Genomic DNA, 23,950 nt, shown 5'->3' on the forward strand with positions numbered 1-23,950 from the left:
CAGTATCTCAGGCGATTTACAGCTGGAATTGATGCAATGACAACTTGGCCGAGTGGTTAAGGCGACAGACTTGAATTTCCACGTTCATGGCATCTGTTGGGTTCGCCCTCACAAGTTCGAATCTTGTAGTTGTCGCTGTTTCTCGTTTTGCTGCCGACTTTTGGTTCAAAGTAATGGGTCGTTGTTGTTGTTGTTTTGCCAGTGTTGACGGTTGTTATGGGTTGTGTATATGCTTCCCCTGAGCTCGGTCGTCTTCTGTATCTGCTCCAGTAACCCATGTGATCGTCTGATGGAACAGTCCGCCTCGAACTCTCTACCCGATTTGCAAGGTGGACGGGACTAGTAAGGACAGTTTACAGATGCACTTGGAACCGATATATATATACGTATAGCCAGCTGGCTATGACACCGCCTGAACTCCTCGTGCTTTCATCCCCACTTCCCATCAAGTATGTACATCCCGAACGCAGGGAACCATCAGCAAGTATTCTTCCCGCTAGGCGTGAAGGTTCCAGCCTGGTACATGCCGTTGGCATCACCGAGGCACTCGGCTATGGCAGTTGTCAGTGCGGCCCCCTTTTTTCCGCGGAAGCAACCTCCACTTCAGAACACGAATGAACTCACCAACAGTGACCAACTTGAGGTTATTCTGCTTCGCCCAGTTGATGAGCCAGGGCGTCAGCGTCTGGACTGTGCCCTGGTAGGTCTCGTGCATGAGCGGGATGTGGCCATTGCCGCCGGCGCCGGCCTGCTGGAACACCTGCTGGCTCTGTTGCGGCGTGCGGTTGTTCCAGTCGCCCGAATCGACATCGTTGGTGATGACCTTGTACCCCATCGACTGCATGGTCGGCAGGAACTGGCCGCCCGTCTCGAGGTACGGCGGCCGCATGTACGCCGGCTTCTTGCCGATCAGGTTGACCATCGCGTCTTCCAGTCTGGTCATCTCGCTGCGGATCTGCGCTGCGCTCATGCTGCCCATGTGCGGGTGCGTCCTAATAAGTCGATGGAAAATTGTAAGTACTACTAGTGGCTATAGCTATTCTGCTGGATCTCACGTCTAGAAAGGCCGCTAGGAGAAAAGGGATATTATCCTACCATGTGTGCGAGGCGATCTGGTGGCCCGAAGCAAATGCCTTCTTCACCGCGGCGGCCTGGTTGTAGATGCAGCCGTACAGCGTGCCCGTCCAGAAGAAGGTGGCCTTGGCGCCGGCCTTGTCGAGGATGTCCACCAGCTGCGACGTGTACTGGTACGGGCCATCGTCATAGGCGAGCGCAAGCGTCCCGGGCGTGCTGCACTGGCGGATGACCACGCCGGGGCTCGGGGCTCGCTTGATGAACTCGACCGGGCTCACCACTGGTGCGGCGACGACTGCGGTAGAGGCCAGCAGCAGGCCGGCGAGGACAGTTGCCGCAAGCATTGTGGTTGACGACTTGTTTGGCGATGGCCGGTCAGAGTTGAGGGCTTGGGATGAGTGCACTGCTTCAACATACCGCAGCGTAGTGCCCTCAGTCGCCACTACATATATAGTAATTGTATATCATAGCTCTTACTCACATGCTCTCCGCTTCTTGGCGTTGCCCACGGGCCCACGATGTCCGAAACATGCCTGCTTTCATCTAGTTCTCCGGGCCGTCTACGCAGAACGAAACACCGGTGCCGGGCAAAGGGAGCGAGAAGGGGCCGTGTATGTCGGTAGCAAACATGATTATCTGGGGTATCCAGATGCCAGGGTTACATGAAGGTGGACCTGCGATCGGGGCCACAACTCATGGCTAAATGGATTAGTTATAGCAGCCCAAACGTCGGCTTGTAGGCGTGGTCTCGAGTATATTAGCCAGGAGACCACTTCGGCATTTAGCCGCTTAGCGAAGCCGCCCGGATATGCGACGAAGATCCGGGGCACATTAGCTCAATTGCCATGAAGACATTTCAACCTATACAGGGAACGTAGTCATGCCAAACTCTAAATGCTGAGATTAAATCATCATGGCCTTAGTCGGTGTCTGTAGCCCAATGTGGATGCTAGCACTTACGACTAGTAACCACCGTTCCTGACAGCTACGTGGTGCTCTTAGTACTCAGCACACTCGGGCCCCAGACAAAGAGCATAGAAATGGTTCATAGCAAGTAGACAAATGCAGGCTTAGTGTAGCGATACTTCGATCCGGCCATTATAGTGAGACACCCCTTCTCTCACACAGCTGTCCTGCCTTGTTACTACTAGTAGCAGGCCGTCCCCCCCGGTCCAATTTACATGTGAAGTACGAGGGTTCTAGGTCGAAGGGGGTCCCAGCAGCAGAGAAAGGTGCTTTGAACAAGTACAGAATTGGCCAACTCAGACCGACCCTTACACCGAAAGGGGTGCGGCGCGATTACATCTTAATACGCTGAGAACTGTCTGAGACAACACCCTTTTGACGCGGATGATTACGGGCATACCGCGTCGTCCCCGGCTTCTGAGCCAACGAACACACACAATGGCTGATCTTACGCCCCTCTATCTGACGATGTTGCCCTTAAGCACTACTTCAGCACCAAGACAAGGACTGCCCGAGTCCCAGACTCGCCTGACCGTGTTCAGATGACTCAGGAGGCCTGGATCGGATCAAAACGGGCTGCAGCTCCAGCTGTTGGGGATGGACCACGATAAAGTCCCTCACAAGTGGTTCGCCTTGTAGCTAATAGCTACAGAGGGCGAATCTCGGTGGCTGTTTCTGTGCACTTTGATATCACCTCGCCCGGTGGTCGACCCCCAACCAGCCAGGAACAAGATCCTCGGCGGAAGAGTGACTGACAAGGTGAGAGAGGTGTGACAAGTCCAAGAAAGCAGCCACCACCCAACTTCCCCCCGATACCAGACGTGTGCGGGTGTGAACTATACTGCGTAGATAAAGACCTACAACGGTCAGAAAAAAAGAAACAAGGCTACAGGATAACGGACGGCAACTCCCGGGCCTCACAGCGCAAGCAATGCCTTCATGGTCGTTCTCACAGCCCTGTAAACTCCTACCAAGTGGGCCGGCCGGCTCGCTTATCAACCAACGTTAGGCGGAAGGGGGCAAAGGACGCGAGCTGACGAAAGGAAGGCTTAGGTATGTGCATATTTAGTGTAGTTCCCCCATGGCCAGACCGGTGTGCCGGCAGCTGCGATGACGCATGGCATCTAAGGGTTGCGCTGGAGGCTGCTGATACATGCCGTGGCTGAAGGGAGGCAGGTCGGCGAATAAGGGGAGAGGAAATGGTGAAGCGTTATCCGTAGGGGTTCTCCGGACGACATCCCCGTACGCTATCTGGAGAATGGACCCCCATTATAGTACTAGTAGTAGTCATCCGGATGGTCCACCGTCCGAGACACGGGAATGATGGTGAGCGACGATGAACCGTCACGCTCCGGTCCCCGCTGGCGCCGAACCGGACGGGCAGAGCGGAGAACCAAGCGCCGGTGCTGGCGAACTCTCGCCGCAGGCCCGGGACACGCGAAACGAAAGCAATCCACAAGAGGAAGCCAGGAGGTGCCTGCTGGGCGTTTGTTCTATGTACACTAGCGTTAACGTACCAAGAAAATCTAGAAGTGGAAAGCTCATGCGCACCCGTTCTAGCCTCGGTGGAGACTGTTCGGCACTTCATCGCGACGGGATTCTCTCGGTAAGAACTCGCCTAACGCACTCACCAGCCCACGCCAGGGGACCAAATCCTACCGTCGCGCAACGTGTCATTCACGCCTCATTGTCAGGTGTTGATGGAACTTACCAGAAACACGCTCAGTCCCTTTCCGGCGTAGTGAGGTAGTGTAGGATCCAGGTCAACCTTCCCCATGACAGTGGGTATGAGCGGCAACATACATAACCTTGGGGCATGAGTGGAAAGGGAGCAACAAGAGCGCAGTCATTTTACTTACCGCCCTCATATCCAATCTTTTCCCCGCCCGGGGTCCCCGAAACACATCCGAAGAAAGTGGAAGTCGAACTCGGCCTTATTACCCAACGTTTATTATGACTGCGTAACAAACAGCGTCAAATTGGTATGAAACAGTATCTTTCCCAAGCCCCTGGCGCCCTCGCAGATCTTCGCGTGTTTTGGGTCAGACAGAACATGGTCCACTCATTGGCTTCTCCGCAAGGCCCACAGCATTAGAGATTGGTCGCACCCATTGCAATTGGACCCTGCTGGCCGTGGCGTCGAAGGAGTCAACATCCAGAAGTGGTTACGAAGTCCCGGATCGGCGCGCTGGTCGCCTGGGTCACGAAAGGGAATAGTTGACTTCGCGTGTTGAGTACCCGAATGTTGGGAGAAGCGGGTGTGGCTGACGGCGTAGTGTAGAATACAACAGAAAAAGTCTCGTGTCTTTGGCCCTATGTTTCTCTGATTTCTAGAGCAGAATGAAGCCTGACCTCCCGGGTTCCCGTCTGGCAGGGCAAGATGTCCGGAGCTGGCTCCGGCGAGCGATGCATAAGATTCCGTGACACACGCTCGTGTCGGATACTACCGGTAGTGTACGATCTGTGGATTTGCTATTCGGCAAGCAGTAAGCACTCTAATATCCCGTTTCCTGGCCGGCGAACTCCCGGGATGGAAAATGCGCCGGTAACAAGATTGGGCATCAAACAGTACCGTAGCACTACATACGTACCGCATCCGGAGGTTTGTATGTAGGATTCGAGCGAATTAAGATGAACACTCGTTCCCCCGGGTTCCGTTCGGCAACATCACGTTAAAATGGAGCGCAAAGGATGAAGGCCCGGTGCACTAGGTAGACAAAGAAGAACGCCAGGCTTCCTCGAGTTCTAGGGCCCTTCGCTTCCCCTCGCCCGACTGATGGGGGAAAGTCGAAGCCGTGCCAATAATAAGCTTCCACGCTGGCGGATTCCGGGGGATGGTCAACGAGGCCCGCGATTGGCCATCCGCTCAATTGGCGCATGCAGCCGCAGCCTCAAGGCAAGCCACCGGCGTACCGGAAACGCAGGGGTAAGTCATCCCTTCGTCATCTCGACATCATCCCATGTGATTTGGGGAAGAGTCAACAAGCACCGTCGAAAGGACCAGAGATGGTCGACCGCTGTGGTGCAGCAGTGTATGTAAAGTACCTACTCTGCGATGCTATATGAGCCCTGGTGCTCTGGTCAAGCTGAGACGGACACTGTGGCATCCTGCACACCACTAGCGTCCGCGTGCTAGAGCGCAACTACTAGTAACTATTTCCGGGCTAATCCCGCCACGTTAGTGACGACCTCCTCGAGTATCGTCGAAGGTGAGGGAACCGACAGCATGGATCCGGCCCCTTCGCGTTCCTTGCAACCTGTTCTCGAGGATGTCATTTCCAAATTAGACTTAGCACGGGTACCGCCTCCGAAACGTCGAAGACGTCGGCTAATGAGGGCCATGGTTCGAGTCGCGGTGGCTGATAGTAGTGGCGTCTGGTGGTCTGATCATAGGGGTCATTGCGGTGTGGACGAAGCCCTCGCCTCATTCGTTCCCCGCGCTCGCGTTCATGCTTGCGACTGGGCTCCCAGCCAACGACGATGGGTCTTCGAACTCGATGTTGGGAACAGTGGACTGGTACACTAATAATCATGATTGATATCTGTTCGGGAAAACTGATGTCGAATGGATAACTGAATTCCTGAACGCTGGACCTGAGCAGTGTAGTTCGGCTTTGCCGAGAACGTGGCGGACGATTGTCAGATCGGTGAGTGCGCTGCCCCTGTTGCCATGCTTGCCAAGCATGACGATGGATCAGGATGGCAGGCATGATGATTGGCATTTCTCCGGATTGTTTGGCCCTCTGGACATGGAGTGAGGCCTGGTTAATAAGGTAGTTTCCCTCAGCGATGTCCTCCTTGCGACCATCGCAGGTACCAGGTTGTTGTTGAGGCTTAATAAAAAGCGAAACCTTATTAAAACCCTCGACCCAGAGCATTGGCGCACGCCGTGCTGGAATGGTATGTACTCTGGGGAGACCGGTATCTTGTGGGCAGGCCAACCGCAGATTGCGTTTTTCGCTGAAATTGTCTGCCGGGTGTTGCCTGGTGATCTCTCTGCGTTGTTATCTCTTCTTGACTTGGTACCTTCCATTTTGGTTTTGCGGTGTTGCGGTGCCACGAAGGCAGGCGCGTAACGCTGGTGATCTTGCCCTGCCTGATTGTCTGCACCGTCCAAGGTTGCTGATGAACGTTTTGAGAACGAGGCGGGTCTTATTAGTAGGAGCGAGATGCTTGTTGAAGGAGGCTGTTGGGCCGAGCTCCTGTTACAGCACTTGAACGGGACGACTGATATGTAGTGTAGTTCAACCTTCCTCGTTGAGCATCTCATTAGGATTGATGAATTCGACCTTCTGTACCAGATTCGAAAGATTCGAGAGAGCTTCCATGGTGGAGACGCACCATCTCCTGACTCGCTACTCTCGGGTAAATGGTGGACGAGTTGAGGAGTCGGTTTCCACGTGGTTGACGATTCCTAAATGGGAATGCACTCCAGATTTGGCCGCCGGTAAGCCCACATCGGCACGGGCAGACCCACATGGGATATGGGCCACAGTCGTCTCGCCGGCGGAGCTGTGTCCGCCCAAGAGCAAGGATTTTGCGCGTTTTTCCTCTCGAATATGGGTTCAATTCGGCCAGAAAGAAAAATTCTCATGCTCGCAGCCTCCACGGCGGGACTCAAACCTTCCTGTCAGAGGATGATGAGTGATTCAACACCTGAGCATGTAGTGGAAGAGCATCTACGACATATCTGCCACCTCGGCAGCCGGCTTGGCCAGCAACGGAAGGACAAGGCTTGTGAAAATGAATATTCGGCTCGGCGATATCATGGCGAGCATGGCAAGCGACGGCAAGAGCCAAGTGTTGGATCGCGCTGTGCTCCGCATGCATGGAACGGTGGATTGCGAGGTCCAAGTCTGGGTCAATGCAACACTTTCTTCACCGGTGCGGGTCCCAAGAGATGCATCAACGGTCTTGCAGGGACCAATCTCGCTGCTTGCGGCGATCACTGTCTCTTCGAAGATGGTTCTAAAAGACAAGACGTTACACTACGGCTACACGTGTAGTACAATACCTAGGAATGCGGGCGCTATGAGCTGGCTCCGTGTCAATTTACTCTTGAAGCTCCGATGCCCAAACCCGTTAAGTGTCAACGCCCCAGATACATCGCCCTGAAGATCGCGGAGTGTATCTAGTGGTGATCTAGTTTTCTTCAGTGTAGCCAAGGCGACACAGGAGCTTTCAATCTCTCCAGTCTACTCCGTATGTAGAGAGTGTGGAACGCCATAGGCCTGGGCAGGATTGGGCCCAAAGACTGGCGGTACAAGTCGATGCATGTGCTGTAAATGTAAAGACGGTAATTCGAATTGTATTGTACAATACATTCGTTGCGGCACGGTATTGCATTAGTACCGTACAGGTAGGTAAGTCCCTCAGCATGGACGTCCCCGTTATTAGGACGGCCTCCGTTTTTAATGGACCATCTAAAGCCAGCCACTGGCTAATGCAAGCCTCAAATGTCTTCCGAGACACCGCACTTTTTTTCGCTTTAAACCATTCTCACATTTTCGCGCTCAGCGCGACTTCAGGCCTTTTCTACCCTTGCTGTGTATTAGTACATTAAGTAGGTATTATACTACCTCAGTCAGGCAATTTGTTCAAGAAAGTCCTACCTCTTTGGGATTAGAACGTATCTTACAGTAGGTACTACGGCTTACAGTCCATGTTAGCTCGCAGTTGACACTACAGGGCATTTTCCGCTGAAGAACAGAACGCAACGAAGAGAACCGGGGCGTGTTAGGATGGGAATATACCCGGTTATGGCACATGGCGACCCAAACCAGACCGTCGGGCTCATTCTCATTGTCCGGTACTCCTCAAGCTTTACAGAGGTCTGGCTGGCTGTCTACCCAATAACTCCCCACCGTCGTGGCAGAGTCGAGATGTCTGAGATGCTTCTTTCCGCTCTTCCTCATCCCTGCAAGTTTGACTGACTGTGCTGTGTACTGGTATGTACGGTATATGTACATCAGGTACTCAGCTATACACGTGGAGAGTACAGTGCATCCAGATTAGCACCAGCAAAGCTTCCATGCCCTGCATACATCCGTAAGTCTCCGTGTTCCACTCCAGGTTGTGTGTATGTATTTAAGTGTACTACAGTACATCAGGTACACAAGTATCTCACCGTTGCTGGTGCACGCCCCCAGCTACACTACCTGCGTAACATTTCCCAAATGGCCACGACACAGTATCAATACAACCCCAGCTCCCAAACAACCAAGAGGCTGCATGATGCCTATGAAGTCGTCATGGGTACCTTGCTCGTCAACAGAGACAACTCCGTTAGCATGTTTGTCTGGACTCTGGACCTCCCACGATGTTCGGGACTTAAATAAGTGCAGTTCCCACCCTTATCCGAACGGTTCATGACCTCAGTCAGTCGAGATAACTCGTACAAAGTCGACAACACCCCCAGAAGTCACATACTCTGAGCCGACTTCCGCGCATCACAAGCACACCTGTTCCGTGCGGACCTTCACTATTGCAGGGCTCAACACCTTTCACAGCCCCATACTCCTTGGACGTCATATCCAACCCCTCTACCCCGGTCCGCGAGCGCTCTTCGCTACACTTACACACAAGACACACAACATGTGTGACTACACTCAACGAGAGTACTCCTGCGGCCACTTCCGGTGGATCGCCTCCAAGTGGTGCCGGGACTACACCATCACGCACAAGAGGTGTCAGCCGAACGTCACCCACTTTGAGTACAGGGCCGAGGAACTCTGCGGTATGCGACAACTCATTATCCCTTGCTGCTTTGCTGTACGGCAACGCTGACCTGCTTATACAGGCGAGTGCAAGCCGAAGGAGTACCCGCCATGGGAGTACCTGATCAAGCGCCCCCAGCAGCGGACCTACTAAATGGTCCAACCCCGTTGGGGAGATGGGAGAGAAGGTGAACCGCACCCGAGCGACAAGATGTGGAGGGCATGGCAGAGGGGAATAGGGGACTCCCTGGCAGGCGGCAACCGGCCTTGCCGCACCAAAAAGACGCGTCGAGCCTACGGCACGCCAGACCGATGGGATCTAGCGCCCCAAAATGCCAACATCACAGGACGCAGTCGACGAGTCGCGTCCTGCTCCGCCGACCGTCTTAACGAAGCTAACGACACGACGGATCTCTGCGCCCGACCCGGCCCAGCTGAACCCCAGCATCACCAACAGCAACTCGAGCCGCGGTCTAGGACCTGAGCCTAGGCTTTGTGATCAACATGATGCAAATGCCACCTTTCCCCGCCCAAGCCGCCTTTATTACCCCCTGGGCGAGGCAAAACGTCTGGCCCGCCCGGCCAAATCTCGCCCTGCTCGGCTCGGCTGACCCAGGGTTCGACGACCCCTGATGCGCTTCCTCCGTTCTGTCAAAACACAACCCTGACGGTCTCCGTCTACGTCTCCACACCACAACTCCACCACTCCACCGACCTCCGCCAAGGTTACGGTAACGATACGATCTGCTACCTACTGCGCCGCATAGGTAACTAGCGCTTGAACACCTCGCTCCTGTTCTAGACACCCCATCGCCTGTGGGACGGACAAACCTTGTGGGCTCGTCTGTCTGTTTCAACACTGCATTGCCACGGAGCTGGTTTCCCCCCCTCGTTCGAGTTCGCTTGGGAAGCTCTCGGTCACTTCTCATCTTGTCGATCAACTTTTGTGTTTCTTTTTGGTTTCGTCTATGCATCTCTTCGTGGTTATTCTGGGGCACGGTTGTTCCTTTTTTTTTTTTATATATATATAAATTTTTATAAGGGCATTGGGATGGGCCCAGCGTGGGAGTTGGGGTTAGTACTATGGGGCGACATCGGCGTTTAGTGTTGGGCCCCTTGGGTGCCTTGTGATACCGTCTGGGCTCGTCAGGTTTGTGTGCGAAATTGTGGGTTCGGACATGTCTACAGTGATATTACAGGATGAATGGGATGGGATAATGATTGGGGGGATACCTCTGCTGTTTAAATTTAAACTGGTTCTTAGTGGCCTAGGATGGTGCGCGTGTTTCGAACTGGCTGGTGCAGTTGATAGCACTGCCTAATTGCTATATCTCTCACCAGATGTGAGAAAATGAGCCGAAGATTGCTTGTTAATGTGCTGGAGTTGTGCCCGACTTTCACCGCTGTACTGTGTATTCCGTAAGATGGCCCAGGTACCACAGTATGTATCAACATTACTGGAGTAGTCGAATGACCATGTATGTCGGCCTTCATGATCGCCATGCGTCGGGCATCACTTTCAGCTTGTATCCCATTGGGCTGATGATTGGATCTTGGTGGAGAACGTCATCCCACACATGGCATCGTAACGTCCCTCAGCGCTTATTACTGTGTTAATGCAAAACCCAGGGTACGCGAGTTGTCACCTTGGCTTATCGTTCCTGTTGGAAATCAGATATCAAATGCCTCGGGTACCTGTGCCTACCCAAATAGCAATATGCATTGTCTCAAAGATTGACCCGTCGTACTATGCTTTTGCTTATGCTGTCATGAGACTTGGCCCCCGCTTGGCCCCGCGCGTCCACTCTCACTGCGTCACTCTCTTGCCTCGATAGCTCCGCCGAAGGTGAGTCTGTGTAATGAGCTTCTGCGGGATCCTCTCGTCACCTTGGGCATTACCCGAAGGGGCCAGCCGACAGCCCCGCTGGCTTGGGAGGCGACATCGGTCTCGTGCATCGTCAACAAAACTGATACGCCGAGGGCTTCTGTACATAGCCGCGGGGCTTGGGGTCTTGGGAAGGTTGCCGCCAATGCCGCAAGAAGCCACTAGCAGACCGCGAGCAACAAGCAAGTGAAAAGTCGTGAGCGAAGCGGTGAGGAATTACAGGTCTTCGCAACCAACTGACAGCTCCGCACACCCACACACCTACTCACTTAAGTTACTACCTGACAGGCTACTGTCTGCATTAGCTTCGCTCAACAAGTGTGTCAGGCAGCTGAGATGTTACGGACACTGCCCGGCAGGGTGAAGTGTCAGACAGAGTTGCATTAGAGATGGTTGAAGGCAGCGGGCCTCCTCCTATGTCCCACGCGGTATCTGACGAGAGCGCCATTGGGCTATTCGCAGAAGCTAAAAAGAGAGGCAGAAGGGAGTGTACGTTGCAGCCCGATATGAGTGATTTGTTCAGGGACTGCAGCCCACGTCCTGCAGTTTGCGGCCTTCCTTGGGATACTTCTACGATAGGTGTTGTGGTGATGTGATCCGGAGCTAATATCAGCAAGAACGCCAATCATCGAGGCCGAGGAGGTTCGGCCGTAGGCAGACTTTATTGACGGGCAGTCGCGGCTGCCGCTGTGTTGGTCAGAGATGTCTCTGGGGAGCGGTACAGCGCTAATGCCACAAAGTTATTGTGGCGTTGAGTCCATCATGATGTCTGCTATCGAATCGCACTTCTCCTGCGTCCTCTGATACGCATCAGGTACAGCGTGGACACGATTGGAGGCCCGGATATTGTTCTGCTGCCAATGTTGCACGACAGCTGCTGCGCACCGGGTCAGAATCATGGTCCATGACATGGCCACTCGAAGGCTTCGGTGCTGTGTAAGACTTTACAGCGGCGTGCTCTTTGTTTCGGATCAACGGAACAATGCAGTGATCTTTTCTGGGACGGCGACACAACGACCATGTGAGGGCAAGAAATTCGATGCTCGAGGGACTGCGATGTGGTCCCCTACTTGGAGAATCGGCACTGAAGAAGAGACAAGGGAGCAATGTTTCGAGTGCTCAGTTTTGGCCAGCGGCGGCCAGAAGGTAGTAACCACGACCGACTTGTGCCGATGGCGTTGCCAAATCCAGATTGTGCGTCTTCGAAATGCCTTGCTATTCTGTCATCGGGTCTGGGACGAGAAGCCGGGGGCGTCCCATGGTTGCACCCACCTGGGTGTTCCTCCCACCGTCCCTCGGGGCGGGACTCGATGGTTCTCGTACGTAATCGGCGTCCTACAACAACGACTCGAGACGGTGCGCTACCCGAATTCGCGGGCGGGTGTAGAACCGAATTCTCTGGTGAGGGTGCTCGCATCTCGTCGTTGAGTGCTTTGTCGTTCAAGTGTGGGAAATAAGACTGCAAAGGAACAAGGGGGAAGAGATCATTAAGGGCTCCATCGGCGGGTCACGGCGTGATGAAGTGGACGCTCTAAAGGCTTAAGCAATCTTGGCTGCAACTACTCGACTGCGGTCGGACGTGGGACAAAAATATCCAATCCGGACAATTGCAGTTGGGGGGCACAGATACACGTGTAGTAGTGTACGATACAGTGTCAATGGATAGCGTGGAGTTCCAAGAGCAGTGGGGGTTCGTCTCGTGTTGATGGTCGTTGTTGTCTTGATCTCTTGTGGAGGTCACATTGATGAGCTGACGCCCCACATGAAGATACATGCTGTGCTTCAATTGGCCGTTTTTGCCCCGCTCAGCGCGGCGTAACCTCGATCCGTAAGCTCAAGCTTGACTGCAGTGATGACATGAACTTGAACGACAACATCCCGCCGTTTTATGTTGAGGCATCCAAGTCGGCACACTTGGCTTCCCCTCTTGCAAGAGGCCATAACACAGACGTTGCCGGAGACTTTATATTAGGCTACTCTCTAAACAAGACCATCGAGCCAGAAAATCGAAAGCCCGGTTCTCGAACCAACCCCGCGTTTTGTATTTAGCCTTGCGGCCCGAAGGTCGAGGGCGATACTTCACCAGCCTGCTACGACGGTGTCTTCAACCAGACGGCTAGACTTCCGTTTCCAAAGACCACGTCCCGATCCGAAACGGCGGCATGCAAGGCCGCTGGCTCCTTGCAGGTGAGTCCCGGCGCTCAACCATCTGCGGCCCATTGCAACATGGCATACTTTATACTTGCGTATACTGCGCGCAACGTACAGAATATGGCTCCGCCTTCTGCATTATTCGGGTCCTTCAGACAGATGCACTGCGTCGTGGGATTGAAGCGGAGCACCTAGTCTTAACCTGGCCTGCTCGGCCTGGAGGTAAACTTGGGAAGGTTTGGCGTTTCCTTTGGGATGTCGTGGCTAATCTCAGGCTCCTAGCGGACATTCCCTTCGTCAAGCTACGTTGATACCAAAGCAATACCGGCTAGAGTGGGAGCATACCGCATCACAACAGGTCATCGGTTTATCGCATTCGCGGCCCTCTTTCCGGTTAGGGACTCGTGGACTCGGGCACTTGGTATCAAAGATTAGCTGCGCTCGGGCGCCAATGCGCAGCGGCCCGTTGCAAAGCGCTACCGCTGCCGACAGGGCCCTTCGTCCTTGTTCTTTGCTGACTGCGGTTAACCAATAACCAAGTGGCATATCACCGCCATGCTCGCTCCCACATACACTACACAGCGTGGCCGTTAGTAGGCTGATGCTGCATGTTCCGAGTATGCTTGATGACGTGCGTTAGGTGCCTTATGTACAAGTACACGAAACACGGGGGCATGTGAGGGCGAACAGGGTAGTAAAAGATAGGTATATATATGTATCGTACAGTATATGATACATGCTATGTATCTACAGGTACTCACCCAGTCATTCTAGTAACGCTTGGCCGTAACGGTGCACTGATTAATAACTTCGGCGGCTCGCGTGGTAACCCCATACCTCCATCGGCTCGCCCCTTGTTCACAGATAAGGTGGTATTCACCCGAGCTGCCGGCTCACCGAGTTATACAATGGCTGTACTATAAGACAAGGAACTGACCAACTTGGGAAGGGGCCTTCTACAGTTTGCAGACCCCGATTTCTCTTTACGTAGACGGAAGCAGGTGCACGTTAGTACAGCAGTGTAAAGAGGGTTCGAAACTCCGCCTATTTCCATTTCGGGCAGTGCAAGCAGTGAGGGTCGCAAGTGCGACGTTCTTGGCGGTTTATAACATTGTGATTGTCATCCGACGGGCATTGCCTTGCCGGCCGCAAATGGCAACACCGTGACAGAGCAGTTGTATACGCCGGTCTTGGCAACGTCTCTTTGCCTTTGATTCAGTTTGCAAAGTGGTTTCAGTGAGGTTGGCCAATCCCCCACCTCTAACCCCCATCTTTGACACTACGCATCCCGGCGCGGTATCCCAAATGGACGACCGAGCATATCCCGGGGCCGGTCAGCATCGCATCGCGAGCGAGATGATATCCCCATATCCTATTATAGTGAAGGTTGGCGAGTTCCTATCTAACTACATGTGCTATCTCTGCCTCGAAAGTTCTCTAAGGAAAAGCAAGACGCTCAGTCGACAAGGGACTGGGGTACGCCTCCCGCATACCTGGCTATCACCGGAAAGATGATAACAGTGAGCCGAAAGTTCCTTTCTCGGCTCCTCGGGATAGGCCGAGACTGGATTCCACTAGCGTCCGCACCTAAGCTGCTCGGTTGCTGCCGGGAGTTTTATTATTTCGGAGTCATCCTACCTATTACTTTTTGACCGGTCAATCTCTAGCTAATAAGTGCCTTTGCGGCGCGGAAACTTGGCGTGACGACGAGCTGAACACAGTAAAGATCGGGACACACATCAAGCGCCGCAAGAAGGACTGCCCCGAGTCCGAAGGAGCCGGGTGACTATGACGGAATAGGGAGGAGACCCCCACTCCAGATTGCTGTTCCGCGGAAAAGCAGTTCTCAAAGTTCAAAGTTCCCCGGAAGAGGCCGAGCACCTAAAACGTTTCGGCTTCGGACCGGCGAGCCGCTCCCGGCTTAGGCTCCACCGCATGTCCGGATGGGTTCCACTCTCCGGAAGCCGCACCCAACTACCTTCGTACGTAACCCCAATGCATCTCCCAACTCTCAGCGCACCTGCTCTGTCATGTCTTGCTCAGCTTCTGCCCGATTCTCTCGATAGAGTCTTCAGATATGTAGTCGGATGAAAATCCTCCAATGTGGTTGTATTTGGGTCTCTCATCTGTAAGACTGTATTCTGTATTCCGGCCGTCCTTGCGGCCGTGGGCCCGGTTAACCCCGAATACATCAGAAACTGGGAACGGGAACTCGCAGCTCGTTATCCACCAAACTACTCGGCCTCCTGCTCGCAACAAGTCATTATCGTTCAGTATCTCATTAGACGGCGGTTAGGCGAAAGATACGAAGTCGTTGCAAGTCCTTCTGTTGCAACCACTAGTCCCGCATAGGTAGGTGCATTTCCATTCTAATGCACGTGTACGTCCTATGCACGAGGTAGAAATGATATTTGCACGTAAGGCCACCAAAGATCGCCTGACAGGGCGAGACACAATATCTGTGAAACGTTGCTTGCTTCTCGCTCTCAAACATTGCCGTTTTGGGCAGCGGGCCGCATGAGGCAAAGCTCATGTGACCACGGCCCGGTATCTGAGCTTCAATCGCACATAATGTATGGTGCATGGACTGGTTCATACTGTACATTATGCGTGAAGTCGAAGAGTGTGATAATAAGGGTTGAGTGAGGTTTGCATCAGCCTGGATGGAGATTGCCGTTCAGCTGACGTAAACTGAGATAACTAGGTTCCTCTTCCAGACAGACCGCTCTAGATAAGCCTCCCAACATTCGGCTGGCCCCGATAGTAAGGAAGAAGTAATGGAGGCTTACTGTGCTGAAAGTGTGATGGACATCACTATCAGCTAGATCACAGCATTACACGGTAATCGAGGTGATCGATGCTCGACGAATCATTTGACCGCTAAGGTATCCGATTGCGAGTGAGAGATCTAGTTGATTCCTTCGAGCCAGCAGATGAGTGTTTACTATCCGCATGTCAATGGTGCATGGCCTTAGACGCACACTTACTCGATCAGAAATTGATATCAAAGTCGTGATTTTCTCCTTAGCCTGGATCTCTTCACTTGACAGATAATGATCCGCGGGCTGCAATGCCAAACCATCTTAAACCTGCCTTCTAGGACACCAAAGCCGGTTTCTGCATTGACTGGGAAGCGATTGGTTGAATCACCCTCTGCGTTGGCTCCTGTCGCGGGGCTGTCCAGTTCAGCCCGATTGCATGCACGGTTCGAAGTGAAGGTCGTTTGTGTCATCGGAAGAGGTAGACCGTCGACGCTAGCATCAACGAGGTACTGTACAAGTACAAGGGCAGCATCTCAGGGAGTACAACACATAGCGCCACAAACGGAACAACGTCCTCCTTCGCATTCTGTTCTAGCGTTCTCCTGGGAACATGCATAGCGTTAGCAATCATTCAGGGGTTGTCCTGTATGTCCGCTGGCTCAATATCCATCATATCTCCTCCTTTCCGTCCTCGTGCAACAAGGTGGGAAAAAGCGATCCACGACTGGGGACGACGTAGAGTACCGAGTGGCTTGGGTACACCTTCGTCATGCTTGATTCTCTTAGCTCATCGGCAACGTGTCGATAGACAAGATGTTGAGCTGCAGCACTTGCAGCTGCGGGGAATCGTGTCGCGCATCGATTTGGAGCTTGCTTGCCAAAAACCTGTTACGCCGCTGGTAGGTTTCTGAACGCCAATGTAAACAAGCCTGTCATGCTGCGTATATGTACGGAGGTATGTACTCGTCCTTGGAAGCCCAGAGGACGTAGACGTGGCTGAGTCTCCAATATCCGAGGTGGGCTACAAGAGCTCCCGACCTTGGTGTCTTTGTCATGTTTGACACATCACAAGAAGCAAATAAGAAGCAATCAAAACAGTCAGTTGGTTGGTCACGAGCTGAATCGAGTCTGCTGTTGGCGGTATTTTCCATCAGAGTGGTGGCTGTTCACAAGGGTCAGATGCTGCTCGAAGCGCTTTGCCGACCACTCAGGCTGCGGCAACGGTCCCGACGGCTTGGGCGGATTTGCACTTCTAGTCAGAACCGGATTACCTCGGGCGATCGAGATTGGGTGTAGCAGTGTAGATCTGTTTGGGTGAAGCCTCGTGCATGCTGTTTAGACAGTGGGCTTCACTGTGAATATTGACACAGGACATTCTCATTCTTGCCCTATTAGGAGGACAATGAGCTGGACATAGGTAAGGTAAGGTACCTATTCCTGTACCTCCTGTACAGTTCGGTACACCTCAGTACTACTAGTGTTCATATAACCCCACTGTGCGGCGAAAGATGCCATTGTCAAGAAGAAAACATGAAAACGGTAAAGTGAACAGGGGAAAAGAAAAATGGGTGGGAAAATGAACCGCATTAGCACATAGGAGATGGTGACCAACTCGGATGAGGTCTGACCGCCGCCCAAAGAGGTCAACTGCATATCAGTCTTGTGAGGAGGGTTGATGCTACGGATACGCAACAGCTCATCTCGTGTAACAACAGACCTGACGACCTGGATTCGTGTCTGCGCCAATGTTAGAATGAGCAATGCACAGAGATACGGTAGACAAAAGCGGAAGCGTACCTACACTTGGTCGATGGAAGTTCTTGGTTGATAGTGGATCTGAGACCAGGATTCCCCGCCTCGGCACTCTCCGTCCCGGAGAGCCGCTGTGGGGCAACTCCTGAAGGGTTCCACTGCCCTTAACATATCACCAGCTCGAGCCTAACGTAATTCCTCCTGGCGCGACACGTTGCGGTTCTCAAGACAGTGAGTCCTGGTAGACTCACGGGCGTCGAAGCCATGGGTGCTCCAAAAGAAAGCCAGTAGCATGGGAACATGGCACCGTTACAAACTGGGCCAGGCGCAATTTACGAGCTGGCTGAAGCAGACGGCTGGAAAACTCGTGAGCCGTAAACCGGATCCCGACGCAGGAACCACCGAGACCGAGAAGACCGAGAACGCTGCACCACAGCAATCACGTCGCCAGAAGAAGAAGGCCAAAGCCATCGGCATCAACCTTGCCCCAGTCACCATTTGAGCTGACAAGTTCGTTCATTGGACTGAGTTGGAGGTGCTCGCCCAGCGCATCACCGACAATGCACAACCCGAAGACATTCCCCCTGCGGCGCTCAATATCCTCCACGACGTCGTCAGCTTGCGCAAGAAGACCTTCCAGTGGTTTACCAAGTCAGCTCAGGACTCCAAAGATGAAAAAGTGAGGCAGAGCAATGCTGCCCATGCTCGCATCATCGCCGTGCTCGAACGAGTCTTGTCCAAGCTTGAAGCCCTTGTGAAGTCCGGCACAGGCGCGCAGCGCAGAAGCGAGCAGAAGAACGACTCGAAGGTTACAACGAACAATCTGAGCAACTTGTTTGCTCTTCTCGAGGTCCAGACTGGCCCAGACGGTGCTGACGATGCTGTCAATGCGGCGTCTGTCGACGAAGCCCAGGATGGCACGGCACTCTCTGCGGCCGACGCACAACCTCAGAAAGGAGGCAAGAAAAAGGCTGGGAAGAAGACGCAAAAGCTCAGAAAACCTGACCAACGGACGGAACGGGCAGTGGTGAAGAGCAAGAAAGCTTGGGTCGACAGCATCGATTTCGGAGAAATACGGGAGGAGGACGAAGAAGATGAATTCGATCTCTACATGATGATATATTGCTTCTCCGAAGACTTCAACACCATCAGGAACCACGTCCGCGAGCGTTGGTGCGACTACTGGTATAACCGGTCTGTACCGCTGGACACACTGGCCGTCATCACCCATGCTGCCTTCGAGCTCTTTCATCAGCTATAGCAGGACCTCGACAAGGAGCTTCGGATGCGTGGGCCGAAGCTTAAGATGCGCGGCCCGGAGCTTCTGAAGTACCAGTGGATGATGAACATGCTTTTCATCGAGTTCGGCGTCGAGCATGCCGATTACGATTCCTACGACGACCTCGACGAAGAAGAGTCCAACGAGCGCATTTGGCGAGATGAATCCGACTGGCTCGCCCTGTCGTCTTACTACACCCCGGGGGAGGTGTTGACAAGGGTCCCTCCCGGGAAGGTGCCAATGATTGCCCTATCTAATCGTTCCCCCGTTGTATACGGCGCCAACAATGCCAAAGAATGGAGGGTCTTCGAGGACCGAGTCGCCCGAGATCTCATCCTCGAGAGCGCTCATCTGAAGGCACTCAAGAAGAACAGGCAGGAGTATTTCCAGCTGCCGTCCGAAACCACGCTCTTGTTCGGCCTTCAGGAGTGCCTAGAGTGGAAGGACTTTGACTCAGCCCTCATCTTCTCCCTTCACCTTTGGGTAGACATCCGTTACATCACCGAAACAGAGCATGTCAAGCCCTTTGAGCAGCTGCAGATCACCGCCGCGCAGCTCAAAGAGAAACTTGAGAGGCACCCGCGCTCAGGTATACCAAAAACCGGGACTTGAGGGATCGCTGGACTGCTCATTGCTGGGAGAAGAACCACTTCCTGCTGGAAGACTTCCAGTTTAAGGGCAAGAAGGCCCGGCTCAGACAGATGGGCATCCAGGAGGATCCCGAGCCCTACTTCCCGCTGAAGAACGAACCGGTCTGGGCGGGGCTTCTGGATTTCCACGCTAGGCTGGTCTACAGTCAGCTGGGCCATGAGTTCGTCTCGCTCAGCGGTGTCGTAGACGCCGCCGCCTACCTGTATCATGCTGCCCTTGCCATGGACCCGAGCCTTCCGGGGTGGGAAGACATGGACCGGTACGTGGCGACATATCTGGAGGATAGTCAGTTCAGGCGGGGGCTGCAAGCGCAACAGGGCGCTGCTGCAATAATCCGCAGTTTCGAGAGATCGCCAACCATCGAGCGCGAAAAGGGCAACGTTGCGGAGCACGTTGCGGATCGCATCTGGAACCCGAAGCACTTTGCGCCGGAGATATTTGTGCGGAAAGGGTCTCTATTACTGCTATGCATTTGAGGAGCAACATATCCCTTTCGTGCACTATTTCCAAGAGCTCGTCGAGGGGCACTACCGTCGGGTTGATGGCGGTTGACCGGAGCAGGTCCAGGTCGAGCTGGGCCTCATTGACTCCAGTCATAAGACCGGTTCCCTCCAGGATGGCAGCAATGGTGATAGTATGGTACTTACCATACGGTCCAAGGGTACAAGCAAAGAGAAAGCTGCCAAGGAGCACGAAAGGTGACTTGAGCGGAAAAGAGAACTCTCCCAGCTATCGCCAATCGAGATGCTGCAGCGCCTCGATGAGACCGTTACGTCTCGGCTGGATGGACTACTCGCGCTCGACTATTTCAGGTTGTTTGAAGAGTCCCTTCCTTTCCTAGGATTGGTCGTCGCACGCTTCGGCGAGGGAAGTAAATACCAAGCACAACTTGGACCCAGTGAAGATGGAACGATGGAACACCTTGATCGCTTGCCAGTTGTCCTGGGCCGAGACTTGGAGGAGTACGCGGGCACTGCAAAAGAGACGGAAATTCTGGAGAACGTGCTCGATGGCTACAAGAGGTTCTTGATGAAAAAGGAGACTATTCTGGAGCTTGCGGCGTCCGCAAACCACCTTGGTCCTGCAGAGCGTCCCGCAACGGAGGGCCAGATGAGTCCTACGCCGAAGGACACTGAGCCGGCGACTTTCTTTTCCCCTTGGCGTTGCCGTCCTTATGCAGCGGCCCACTTCTAGATACTCTCACGCATGTCGCAATGTAATACGATTGGTTGGGCGCCACGCCGACGTGAGTCAATGACCTTGGCTTCAAAGATCCGCACACAGTAGTAGCTCACATCTCTTAGGTGTGTCTCCGTTTAGCTCAGAGCTTACCCACAAGGCAAGCGAGTATTTGAGTGCTTAAGCGTTCCCGGCGGGCTACAGTTCTCCAAGCCACCAGTTGGCTTTTCCATTGTCGACCACCAAGCCACCACCGCCATCCCGCTCCAGATTGTTAAGGTTTCAACCTCAGGCTATTTAGTCTCGTTAACTGCATCCCGAACTTTAGAAATTAAGAGGTGTCCAAGCAACTCTCATGATGGCGGAGAAACTCGACAGTATACTCAACAGCTATGTCGCCCACGACACCACGACCAAGGACAAGCTCCTCGGGGCGGCCTTTATCGTCGTGAACAAAGATGGTAAGATCCGCAATCACGACTCATCTTTGTAGAGTCCGACCTAGCATTAACTGCTCTCTCTCAGGGCCTATCTACCAAGGCGCGGCTGGCCGCACCCGCGTGTCTCCTTCCTCCCCGGCTTTCAGCACAAACTCCATCACCTGGGTCGCCTCCGCAACCAAGCTACTCACCACCACCTGCCTCATGCACCTCGTCGAGCGAGGGAAAATCACGCTCGATGAGGACGTGCGCCCCTTGGTCCCTGAACTGGGCCAGCTGCCCATCCTCAAGGGCTTTTCCGCCGCCGCCGACGATGACGACAGCAACAACGACGGAGAACCCATCCTCGTCCCCAACACAAAACCCATCACCCTCCGCCACCTGCTCACCCACACGTCCGGCCTGGGCGTCGACGTCGCCGACCCGGACCTCATCCGCTGGTCCCGGCATGTCGGCCGTACGGCCAACGTCGGCAGCTGCACCATCGAGGGCTGGTCATCGCCGCTCAAGTTCGCCCCGGGCGAAGGGTGGTACTACGGCATCGGGCCCGAGTGGGCCGGGCAGGTGCTGGAGCGCGTCACGGGCCAGCGGCTGGGCGAGTACATGGCGGAGCACCTCTGCGGCCCGCTGGGCATGGAGGACACCGGCTTCCGGCTCAACACGGTGGTACTGAGCTCCGGGGAGAAGGAGGCGCGGTTTGTGCCGATCTCGGAGAGGAGCGGTGCGACGGGCGAGTTGGCCGAGGGCAAGCGCAATCTGTTCCCTGCTGAGCCGGTCTGTGAGAGCGGTGGTGCTGGTCTGTACACCAGTGCGGCCGACTATGCGAAGGTTATGCAGGCGCTGTTGAAGGCGCTTGCGGGTGAGGAGGAGGAAGAGGAGAAGGGCGGAGTTGTGCGGGGGGAGACGGTGCGGCAGATGTTAACACCGCAGCTGAATGAAGCGCAGAGGGAGTGGGCGAAGGGGATTGTGTTTACCTTTGGGTCGGCGGCGGAACTGCCTGCGGGTACGCCTGTTGACCACGGGATTGGGGGGCTGTTGGCGATGGGGGATGTGCAGGGGAAGAGGAGGAAGGGCAGTCTGATGTGGTCGGGCATGTGTAATTCCCGATGGGTGAGTCGTCGTCTTTGCTCTCCAACCCCTGGTATCTCTATCTGCATCTGCTAACATGTTGCGTGTGCCGTGCAGTGGATCGACCCCCAGACGGGCATTGGGGGTGTGCTCATCGTCAACGTCATCCCCTACGGCGATGCCACCGCGCTGAAACTGTACGACGAGCTGGAGAGGGCGGTGTATGGAGAGCTTCTCCCGAAATGAGAGGAGTCATCCAAGTAAGGTCGGAGCGTTTGACTGACCGTACCAACCGCCGGGAGAAGTAGACCTGACGTCTCCTCACCTTGCTTGTCACCCTGTAGTGATACTTGCGAATAGTCGCGCCGCTTTTCAGTTCGAGATTTGGGGATATCATTCATGTCATCGACCGTTGAATCTAGTGAAAAGCTTAAGGATAGACAAGAAAAACGCCGCCAGCTATGCTCCACCCCAACGCCATGCAATTCGACTGCTTCAAAAGTCGACATATTTCTCACTCTTCAGCGTTGCGGTGGACCACCGCCTCTTCTCCCCGATCTCCTTCTCGTCCGCCGTCCTCCAGGGCCGGCTGTACCGGTTGAAATACCCCCATCCCTGGTCATTCGTCTTGGTCTCCGTGCCCCTGAGAATCAGCCTGTACTCGGTGATCGGCATATCCGGGACAGTACTACCCCTCGGCCTCGTCCGCCCCCCCAGCCAGGTCCCGACCCCGATCCCGAACCAACCCCTCCGCTTCCCCACCATCGACGTCGCCGCCCCCGGGGCCTCTTCCAACCCTGTCGGCGCGTCCGTCAGCTCCCCGCCGGGCACCTCCGTCAGCACGACAACCCGCCACTCGCGCCGCCGAAACGCGTTGCTGCTGCTCTGCACCCGGTCGCTCAGCAGCTCGTAGATCTCGTCCTGCACCTTCCAGTCCAGACTCCGCAGCCGCCTCTCCAGGTCTGTCGCGTACACGTCGCTGCTGCCACCACCACCACCACGACAACTACTACTACTACCACTACTACTACTACCATAGAAGCTCGGCGCCTTGCAAAGCGTCCTCCTCCTGGTGGTGCTGGTGTTGGTTCGCTCCTTCTTGCTTCCCCCTGAGTGATGCGCGTGGTGGCGGTGGTGGTGCGCCACGACAGCTGCCTCGTGCACGGCCACGGCCGCGGCCAGCTCGCCCTGCGTGAAGTGGGTGTTGGGCACGACCGAGAGCACCGAGCCGTCCTCGCGGTCGGTTTGGCGCCAGACGGTGAGGCCGAGGACTTGGAGCTGGGAGGTGGTGCGGTGTGTGGGGTGGTGGTAGGTTATTGTCCAGGACTCGTGGAGGACTTTCTGATGTGGTGAGAGCTGGCTGATTTGTCGTGTTAGCTTATTCTTTTTCCTTTCTTTTCTTTTTCTTTCTTTTTTTGGGATTGGTTATCTTTGACTGGGAGGCCGTGTTGTGTGGGAGACGTACAGAGGTTGTGGCAGCGGGTTGTAGGTGATGTTGCTGCTGACGCTGGGTAGGCGAGTCGGATGGAAGTGGATTCTTCGATGCACGGCCGAGTGCTGCGTGTGCGTGCTGTGGGAACGGGACGGTCGGAAGTCGTCATCTTCGTCGAGCGTGGAGGACGCCCCCGTCGAGCTGAGGATCTCGTCGAGCTCGGGGAGGAAGGGCGTCTTTTCGTCTATGTCGAGGGCGATGTCGGGGATGCAGGGAAGGCTTGGGGGCCGGCTGACGGGTGGTGGTGCCATCTTTGGCTGGACTCTTCTTTTGGGCTCCCCCTTGACCACGCCGGAGGTGTCTAGACAGATCTCGATATAATTGACGGAATTGACCCCGTCATACGAACATATGGTCTCCGAGGTTGGCGGATATGAACTGTGGCTTGAACACTCCTTTGTGGAGGCTCGCTGGCGGACGGGGCATAGTCGACATACTAGAATTACAGGCCGCTCGGCCTGTTCTCTGCCATCGTTGTTATATATCTCACCGCAGTGACCATCGCAATTTTCATGTGGCGCGGCTCCGCATTCTC

The 23,950-nt window shown here is 54.5% G+C and overlaps 8 protein-coding genes and 1 non-coding gene across 9 annotated transcripts; 5 read left to right on the forward strand and 4 right to left on the reverse strand.

The window, feature by feature from the left end:
* The first annotated feature begins 38 nt into the window (after positions 1–38).
* B0T15DRAFT_t124 lies at positions 39–135 on the forward strand. Its single transcript has one exon. It is a non-coding gene; the product is annotated as a tRNA-Ser (tRNA).
* On the reverse strand, positions 135–1,809 carry B0T15DRAFT_533721 (carbohydrate esterase family 4 protein). Its single transcript, XM_062869381.1, has 3 exons — positions 1,096–1,809; positions 625–992; positions 135–551 (listed from the first exon to the last, which is right to left on the reverse strand). Exons 1-3 carry the CDS (start codon positions 1,416–1,418, stop codon positions 478–480), a joined length of 765 nt encoding a protein of 254 aa, XP_062721660.1. The 5' UTR covers positions 1,419–1,809; the 3' UTR covers positions 135–477.
* Positions 1,810–3,105: 1,296 nt separating this feature from the next.
* B0T15DRAFT_511753 (uncharacterized protein) lies at positions 3,106–3,858 on the reverse strand (the record flags this gene model as incomplete). Its single annotated transcript, XM_062867931.1, has 6 exons — positions 3,106–3,291; positions 3,383–3,520; positions 3,558–3,566; positions 3,672–3,695; positions 3,752–3,808; positions 3,844–3,858. 6 exons carry the CDS (start codon positions 3,856–3,858, stop codon positions 3,106–3,108), a joined length of 429 nt encoding a protein of 142 aa, XP_062721661.1.
* Positions 3,859–5,209: 1,351 nt separating this feature from the next.
* Positions 5,210–6,118, reverse strand: B0T15DRAFT_213462 (uncharacterized protein). The gene has a single exon (XM_062862700.1). It carries the CDS (start codon positions 5,916–5,918, stop codon positions 5,313–5,315), a length of 606 nt encoding a protein of 201 aa, XP_062721662.1. The 5' UTR covers positions 5,919–6,118; the 3' UTR covers positions 5,210–5,312.
* A 2,405-nt stretch (positions 6,119–8,523) lies between these two features.
* On the forward strand, positions 8,524–9,070 carry B0T15DRAFT_213495 (uncharacterized protein). Its single transcript, XM_062862701.1, has 2 exons — positions 8,524–8,776; positions 8,840–9,070. The coding sequence occupies exons 1-2, from the start codon at positions 8,635–8,637 to the stop codon at positions 8,908–8,910; spliced, it is 213 nt and encodes a 70-aa protein (XP_062721663.1). The 5' UTR covers positions 8,524–8,634; the 3' UTR covers positions 8,911–9,070.
* An 8,528-nt stretch (positions 9,071–17,598) lies between these two features.
* Positions 17,599–19,844, forward strand: B0T15DRAFT_556398 (uncharacterized protein; the record flags this gene model as incomplete). The annotated part of the gene is made up of 4 exons (XM_062870416.1): positions 17,599–17,796; positions 17,836–18,504; positions 18,568–19,174; positions 19,249–19,844. The coding sequence occupies 4 exons, from the start codon at positions 17,599–17,601 to the stop codon at positions 19,710–19,712; spliced, it is 1,938 nt and encodes a 645-aa protein (XP_062721664.1). The 3' UTR covers positions 19,713–19,844.
* On the forward strand, positions 19,845–20,629 carry B0T15DRAFT_213639 (uncharacterized protein). The gene is made up of 2 exons (XM_062862704.1): positions 19,845–20,482; positions 20,541–20,629. Exon 1 carries the CDS (start codon positions 19,981–19,983, stop codon positions 20,428–20,430), a length of 450 nt encoding a protein of 149 aa, XP_062721665.1. The 5' UTR covers positions 19,845–19,980; the 3' UTR covers positions 20,431–20,482; positions 20,541–20,629.
* Positions 20,601–22,294, forward strand: B0T15DRAFT_213603 (beta-lactamase/transpeptidase-like protein). The gene is made up of 3 exons (XM_062862702.1): positions 20,601–20,876; positions 20,941–21,965; positions 22,041–22,294. Exons 1-3 carry the CDS (start codon positions 20,771–20,773, stop codon positions 22,167–22,169), a joined length of 1,260 nt encoding a protein of 419 aa, XP_062721666.1. The 5' UTR covers positions 20,601–20,770; the 3' UTR covers positions 22,170–22,294.
* Positions 22,207–23,654, reverse strand: B0T15DRAFT_556404 (uncharacterized protein; the record flags this gene model as incomplete). Its single annotated transcript, XM_062870417.1, has 2 exons — positions 22,207–23,313; positions 23,389–23,654. Coding segments are annotated over 2 exons (1,161 nt in total), but the record flags the coding sequence as incomplete, so codon positions are not given.
* Between the last annotated feature and the right edge of the window lie 296 nt (positions 23,655–23,950).

The sequence above is a fragment of the Chaetomium strumarium genome (genome assembly GCF_033439665.1).
Source record: "Chaetomium strumarium strain CBS 333.67 chromosome Unknown B0T15scaffold_4, whole genome shotgun sequence".
NCBI classification, from domain to species: domain Eukaryota; kingdom Fungi; phylum Ascomycota; class Sordariomycetes; order Sordariales; family Chaetomiaceae; genus Chaetomium; species Chaetomium strumarium.

Coding starts and splice junctions, on each gene's coding strand:
- B0T15DRAFT_213639 (XM_062862704.1), top strand. CDS start 19,981: ATGCTGCAGCGCCTCGATGAGACCGTTACGTCTCGGCTGGATGGACTA.
- B0T15DRAFT_213462 (XM_062862700.1), bottom strand. CDS start 5,918: ATGCTCTGGGTCGAGGGTTTTAATAAGGTTTCGCTTTTTATTAAGCCT.
- B0T15DRAFT_213495 (XM_062862701.1), top strand. CDS start 8,635: ATGTGTGACTACACTCAACGAGAGTACTCCTGCGGCCACTTCCGGTGG. Junction 8,777..8,839: donor CAGGGCCGAGGAACTCTGCG/GTATGCGACAAC, acceptor CTGCTTATACAG/GCGAGTGCAAGCCGAAGGAG.
- B0T15DRAFT_213603 (XM_062862702.1), top strand. CDS start 20,771: ATGATGGCGGAGAAACTCGACAGTATACTCAACAGCTATGTCGCCCAC. Junction 20,877..20,940: donor TATCGTCGTGAACAAAGATG/GTAAGATCCGCA, acceptor GCTCTCTCTCAG/GGCCTATCTACCAAGGCGCG. Junction 21,966..22,040: donor GCATGTGTAATTCCCGATGG/GTGAGTCGTCGT, acceptor TGTGCCGTGCAG/TGGATCGACCCCCAGACGGG.
- B0T15DRAFT_533721 (XM_062869381.1), bottom strand. CDS start 1,418: ATGCTTGCGGCAACTGTCCTCGCCGGCCTGCTGCTGGCCTCTACCGCA. Junction 993..1,095: donor CAGATCGCCTCGCACACATG/GTAGGATAATAT, acceptor TCGACTTATTAG/GACGCACCCGCACATGGGCA. Junction 552..624: donor CCTCAAGTTGGTCACTGTTG/GTGAGTTCATTC, acceptor CAACTGCCATAG/CCGAGTGCCTCGGTGATGCC.